Source organism: Pempheris klunzingeri, chromosome 5 (assembly GCF_042242105.1).
Source record: "Pempheris klunzingeri isolate RE-2024b chromosome 5, fPemKlu1.hap1, whole genome shotgun sequence".
Classification (NCBI taxonomy): Eukaryota; Metazoa; Chordata; class Actinopteri; order Acropomatiformes; family Pempheridae; genus Pempheris; species Pempheris klunzingeri.
In genome coordinates, this window is record NC_092016.1 from 18,994,763 (window position 1) to 19,001,985 (window position 7,223).

At 43.3% G+C, this 7,223-nt stretch overlaps 1 protein-coding gene across 1 annotated transcript; it reads left to right on the forward strand.

The window, feature by feature from the left end:
- The first annotated feature begins 4,975 nt into the window (after positions 1-4,975).
- Positions 4,976-6,033, forward strand: phlda2 (pleckstrin homology-like domain, family A, member 2). Its single transcript, XM_070830832.1, has 2 exons — positions 4,976-5,540; positions 5,659-6,033. The coding sequence occupies exon 1, from the start codon at positions 5,084-5,086 to the stop codon at positions 5,498-5,500; it is 417 nt and encodes a 138-aa protein (XP_070686933.1). The 5' UTR covers positions 4,976-5,083; the 3' UTR covers positions 5,501-5,540; positions 5,659-6,033.
- Positions 6,034-7,223: the final 1,190 nt, after the last annotated feature.

A 7,223-nucleotide genomic window follows, 5' to 3' on the forward strand; every position in this document is an offset into this window, starting at 1 on the left:
CTCCAGCGTTCCTCCTGCAGCATTGTGCTTGACTGTGCGCTGCCCTCATCAGCCATTTGTTCTTTTTCCCACGCTGCTGAATGCCAGCGTGGCCGCAGACACACACACACGGGGCTTATCAGAACAATGCCTCAAATAGCTCCGGAGTCTCATCGCAAGGGCATGTCACCGAGGAGCTGAGGAGGATGTGTGTGTGTGTGTGTGTGTGTGTGTGTGTGTGTGTGTGTGTGTGTGTGTGTGTGTGTGTGCGCGCTGGTGTGCTTGTATGCGTGTGTATGTACGAGACAGGCCAAAGTCATAAACGTGTCATAGTATGCAGCTGTTACCTGCGGGCTCTGCTGTACTTGTCAGCAGCCCATCACAGCCAGCTCATCCATACTGCTCCCCATTGTTAGGCTGACTATGTATAGTTCACCGTCCGAGGGAGGCTTCACCGGCTAACACCACGCACATAAGCATTAATGTGCAGAAACACACATTACAACAGTCACTGGTCCGAAATACAAAAGCCAAGTTAAGAAAATGAGTTCCTTTCTAGAATATTGTCTTATTTACACTGAATGACGCAGTTTTGCTGAGAAATCTTGTTTTTTTTCCCCCCTTTGTTTTCTGACTACAAGCCTTCAAAATCCAATTAATTTTTTAATTGAATAGATATTTGAATTTGAACACTTTCAACACACAGCTTTTAACGACACAAGGCCATGGTAAACATTTGTGCCCAGGATATTACAGTTTATTGCAGCCTTTGAATTCTGTGCTGGGAGCAACAGTTTACAGTCCACACCTTTATTTACACTTTATTGCTGCTGCCCCGGCCACGTCTCTCTTTCATCAGAGACTGTCGTTCTTTATTAGACCAATTAAAAGGTTGAAGCGGCTATAATCAATGTCATATAACCATTAGATTGTCCTTAAAACGTTTTAAAGAAAATTAACACTGTTCAGATTTTCTGTTCAATGTCTGTGACAAAGTTTATTTTGAGTCCTGTAGTCCTATTTTATGTCACCCGCACCAAATCTGGTCAGAATCAGTACGTTTTCACATTCAAGGAATTCGCTGTGGCATATTGGTGCAACGATAATCATAAGAAATATATAGAAGTAGAAAATCTAAAGAAAGATAAAGCATGTACTGCCAGTCAATGAGTATAAATAAGTAGAATACATAATAAAGTATAACTGTAAATAGACAATAAACTATGTAAAAACATAAGAATAAAACATATAAAATGAAATGAAAGAGCACTGAACAGGGAATGTTCACAGTGTGAAGTATCAGGAATAATTCAACGTGCAAGATAGTACCCAGAAGATACGCATCGTATTCATATAAATAGAACATTGATCTCAGGCACATAATGTTTTCATCCTAAACAAATGAATTCCAGCGGCGTTCAGTGAGTCGACTTCCTCTGTACTTGTGTGTGTTGTGTGCTGTGACTCTCTGTGAAAACTCTCTGGGGCTTCATGTCCTAACACGATGAACACACTCTTTCTGGGCCTTTCTGGTCCTTCCACCTGCTGCCTCGTCACACCCATGTACCCTTGGCTGCTAAACTCCATCACACTCAAGTAAACAAAGCGGAAAGAGCAACATACATGTCGTTGTGTTTCTCACAGTTTATCTGTTCATTTTGTTATCAAAACACTCCTCGGGTTGTTGCCGATGACACGTTATCTCACTTCCTCTGTGTGTGTGTGTCTCTGGGGGTTTTGTTTCGTCTGTGCGGGGACGGTGAGACCCAGAGGGCGCTGGTTTGAAGCCGAGGTTGTCACAACACACCTCCTGAGATTTATCGCTCAGTCTGACTCCCCCCCCAGGAAGAGCTGTTCCTTCCCAGGAGCCTGAAAAACAAGGAAAACAGGGAGACATTAGCAGGTCTACTGCTGTTGTAACTCTGCAGGCACACCATGTTCTTGTTTGATGTTGTGATATGCAGTGTAGGGGAGAACGGGGCTGGTTGGCCGACACGGTGCCGTTTCATCATGCTGATATCAAACATTTGATGTGATGTCATGCTCATTTCTGTCTGTTCATTTTTTTTGTAAAACACACAAAACACAACAATTTGTCAGTTTCATGGGTCAGAGTTGTTTTTCATGCCGCTGCTGTTGTTTTTGTGATAAAAATGTGTTTTTTATCACAAAATGATCAGACATTTATTAAAAAGAGGAATTTGATTCTAATTTAGCTTTAATCTTAGTCTAGTTTTCAGTTGCTGGCTAAAACCATGTGGTAGCTTGTATGAACTCTTTGTCAGGGGGTCAGCTGAGGATGGTTCTCCTGTGTGCAACATTAACCCTTTAACGCCAAGTGTGAGTTTTTGAGACCTCTACACATTTTTTTGTAATTTGTCAGAAGGTTCAATAAACACTCCAGTTTCAAAAAAATTTGAATTTTCTGGCAATTATTTCATGGTTCAGACATTAAAGGGTTAAGATGTTGTATTCAGCACTGCAAATTACCTCCTTTTTCTTCTCTTTCAATAAATCAAACCCATATGATGGTTCACATTCATGTTTTAAAGAAATAGACAAATACAAAGGGCCTTGGTGAGAATTACAGGGATGATTATTCTCTTCATTTTAACCCTTAATTGATGTCTCTGGCTTGCAAATGTTTTTACATTTGTTTTCATGGAAATCCCATTGATAATTGTAAGGGCAACGAACCCCGTCACAGGTTTGGATGTCACAATATGTAAGAGTGTCTTTGATGGTTAATAACTTGTTAACAAAAGGGAAACACATTTAAATCCAAGACCTTAAGCTTCCCTCTAATGTAGGAATGTGTATTGGGTCTCCCCTATGATATGATCTTGGCCAAAACCAAGGGGTGGGTGTAGTGACTGAATGTGGGTCACATTTATTCTTATATAGTGTAACTGGTAACTGCAACTTTTGATTACTGCAACTACAGACTTTCCAGATGTTTTTCTTCTTTTTTCTGTTACTCATACTAACATTCACACTACTGCTACACGTAATTCATTACCCTCCGAGCCTGAAAATATATTATGATCCCCACATGCACGGACAGACACAACATATTCATATTCATCCACACACTCTGTCTCACACACATCTGGCCCTCCTTTGGCAAGCAAACTCCTCCAAAGCAAGGCGCTCCACACACTGAGTCACTGCCTGGGCATGTCTGCCAGTCTTCAAACAGAAATCTATATATGCACACATGTACACATCACACACACACACACACATGTTGCTAGGCAACAAAGAGAAAAGACCCTACAACAAAGGGGGTGGACCAGAGGTGGTGGAGCCCCCAACACACACACACACACACTTAACAGAACTCAGTGCACACGTGTGACTTCCTTTTCTTTGAGATGGGAGGATTAATGTGGTCGCCACATCCCGCTCCAGGCTGAGTGCTCATGCAGACTGCTCAGCGAGCTGGCTAAAGTGATTCACCATGGTTACGCCTTTGGTGCTGTCAAATGTCTGTATTATCATGGTGGTGTTGATGTGTGAAGTCTTATGGACGGACCTCTCCAACTCATGAGGGACACAGAGTGGCTTGATTCCCTTAAAGGTCACCCAGCTATTTGCATAATTACTGGAGGGTGTGCATGTGTATGTGTGTGTGTGTGTGTGTGTTCATGTGTTACTTCCTGAGGGAAACTGTGGGGGGGGGGGGGGTTATTTCCAAAATGTCTGTGAGAGGAAACTGATAGTGAGGCAGACAGGACCCTGAAGTGGGTGCTTGCGGCACGTAAGATGCACCCCGGTTGGTGTATCTGGACGATGGGGTCAGGACTGTGTCTGTGTGGGTGATGATGCTCCAGCAGGACAGGACAGGACAGGAGGCGATGACAACCGCCTTCTTACCACCTCCTCCTGCTGATTCACACAGGCCAGGCACGGACAATACAACAACAAGTGTTTTTGATCCCATATGTAAGTAAAACCAGGGCCAGTCAGTCTGACATGAACAAACAGAGTGACACCAACAGGATGATATCAGGGTGGACACAGACACAGGCATCTGACTCATTTAATGTAGCTTTCAGTTTTAGTCAGGTTGCAAGATCAAGATCACGTGTTTTATATATTCAAAGTTCATTTAAGAGTTGCACATTTTAGGCTCTGCCAAATAAAGAACTGACTCTTCAAACTGAGACAACTTTGACAGAAATAATCCAGTTTATTTAAGTTGAATCATAATTTCAGGGCAGTAACACAACTTTTTGTTTTTATGTTGAATCGTCCTTAAACTTGTTTAACTGTACATTAAAAACACACTCTTTTCTTTCTTTCTGTCTGCTCTGGGCTCTGTAACTGCTTGTGCTCACTAAACCTTGTAACCTAGCTGTTTGTAGCTGCTAACAGACAGTCTGATGAGTCCTCTGTTCACTGAATGGAAACTGGCATGTGGGGCTGTTTGGGTGCATTTCAGCTGCTTGACATCCACAGACAGGAATGGCAGAGTTCATGTAAATCAGCCTGAAGTACCTTTTTTTTTAACCACTAGAGAGCGGGGCACCACAGCATCTACTTGGCACAGAGACGGATTATAAAGGGAATGAATAACCAGGCTGTCATGGAAAAAATCTGGATCATAAACTTTCAAAGTGAAGTCAAAAGTCCCTCTGAAGTGAGTGATGATCTGAAGGGTTTACAGGGCCAGACTGGTTCTTTCTTTTTACGCATGTGCGCAGCTCTCCTTCTGGTAATCAGCCATTCTAGACTGAATCACTTGCTGCAGAGTGGGCAAATATTTGGACTAATCTCCGCAGCAGGATGTGGATTAGTAATTAACATGTTTGTAGTGTAATTAGGTCCACGTTAGGACTTCCTCTGCCCTCTCCCCCGCCCGCGCCGCAGCTTCCGCCCACACAGCCTTGAATTACTCCACCGGCAACTGTTGATGCATTCCCAACTCATCTGACGTCAAGTGGGAAGGGCTCAGGCCAGAGTGGACTATAAAAGTCGCCTGCTACCTTGGTCCATTCACAACGTCACTCTGGATTATCAAGACCTTCGTGGAGAAGCTCCTTCCTCCTCGGGCTCCTCGGACGAAGCAGCGGGGACTTCACTAACCTGCCCGGCATAAACAATGAAAATGTCCGCGGAGGAGATCAGCCAGGTCCTCAAGGAGGGAGAGCTGGAGAAGAGGAGCGACAACCTGCTCCAGTTCTGGAAGAGGAAGACATGCGTCCTGACCACGGACAGCCTCAATATTTACGCCGACACGCAGAAGCGCACCAAGGGCAAGGAGCTCAAGCTGCAGTCCATCAAGAAGGTGGACTGCGTGGAGCGCACCGGCAAGTTCGTCTATTTCACCATCGTAACCACGGACAATAAGGAGATCGATTTCCGGTGCTCTGGGGAGGAGAACTGCTGGAACGCAGTGATCACCATGGCCCTGATCGATTTCCAGAACAGAAAGGCAATCCAGGACTTTAAAACGCGGCAGGACAACGAGAGCGCGTCGCCCGGACAGCAGGAGAGGCGCATGGCGAGGGCGCCCTGAGCCGCTGTAGGGACCCTGGCCGTTAACCACTCCTAATATGGTGAGAGACACCATGACATGTAGCTGACATGATATCTGAATGAAAATATGAGTAAAGATAAACTCTAACTGGAGCTTTAAACTAATGGCACGGTATTTTTTTTTTTTTCTCCTCCTAGTGTCACTGTGGACCATAAAGAAATAACACGCGGACCAAACGGAAGACGAGGTCATCCGGTCCAGAGATGAAGGATTGCTCGGGACTGAGCTCTTTCTCTCTCAAGAGAGAGAGAGGGGGGGGGACAACTGATCTGAACCGACAGACGGGAGATTTTCAGCAGCTCCACACACAGGACTGAACCCTTGAATTGTCAAAGTTATTTCAAGTTTGCTCTCCAAGGAGGAATGACTCCTAAAACCATGATGTTAATTTATTTGTTTCCAGGATATGGTGTTACTGGCAAACAGCTTTGTGTAGTTTAAATTATTCACTATTTCGATGTGTGCAGAGTGTGTATTTATTTGAATAAATATTCATGCATTTTTGACATAAAGTTATGCTCTCCTCCGTTATTATTTTTCACCTCAACCAGAAACCTTTCTGCTTGGCGTCAAGGCCTGTTAGTGTCTCATTACAGCATTAGAGTCAGTAACAGTATATTCGACACTGGGGCACTCTTTTCAGCAGCAGCATTTCTCAGTAAATGCCAGACATGCAACATTTAAAAAGAGGCTGTGGGACAGGAAAGTCCCTTTCCTCTCTGCTGCGGAATGTGACTCCTTGTCACTGGGAGGGTTTCAGGCTTGAGTCATAACTGATAAGTAGATTTAGTCAGCAGCACAGGGCACTTAAAAGACTCGGTGGAGCCTTTGAACACACCTTAACTGTCTCCAAGGTGTGGTAGGTTTACAGGGCGCTGCCAGGGTGTAGACGCTAAAAAGTTAAATTTTAAAAAGTGTCACTTCAATCAGTCATATTTGTGGTGTTTCCGACCGTGAGCTGTACAAACCTGGGGTTTAGTTGATCTTCAGGAAGCTTTCAAAAGGGGTTCAGATGACAAATTCCTCTGCAGGCTGCTTATCAGGCGCCTCTGTTCTTTACAAGGCTGAGAAAACACACAGGAGGTCCACTTTACTGCCCTGATATCACGAAATAAAGGCTGTTCGAAGGATATAATGAGACACGCTGCACACACCTATTTAATTACAGTTATAAACCCAGTGAGCGTGGCTTTAGTCACATTCAGCAGGGAGATAATAAGATGCAGATTAAAAGTTGATGTGAAACAATGTTAATCTTAAATTAGCTCAATAGCAAGATGTTGGTTAGTCACATTTATATTTTAGCAAGTCACATGCTTTGTATAAATATTATACAGTATGTGCTGTAATGTCAGACTTACTTATACTGTTACATAAAATACAAACATTAAGCTTTAAAACCTGGGTTGATTATGTGTATAGCTCCATATAAAGTAAAAAAAAAAAAGACAGAATAGTCAACATTTGGTTCAGCCCTGACAATTATGATAAGAGCCGGTTGACAAATATTGAGTTTAGAAATAAAGATAAACTTTATGTCTATGGCACCTTTCAAAATAAGAGCTGCAAGGTGCTTCACAGGTTGACATACAATGAAATATATGACACACCATAAAGTATTTGTGGGAATGGTCAAACTTAGAGAAATGTAACCAAATGAAAAATGGTTTTTAAAGGACTGAGCTGATACTGAGGCAGAGTT

Excerpts from the sequence above, each read along its gene's own strand:
- phlda2 (XM_070830832.1), top strand. The coding sequence starts at position 5,084 with ATGAAAATGTCCGCGGAGGAGATCAGCCAGGTCCTCAAGGAGGGAGAG.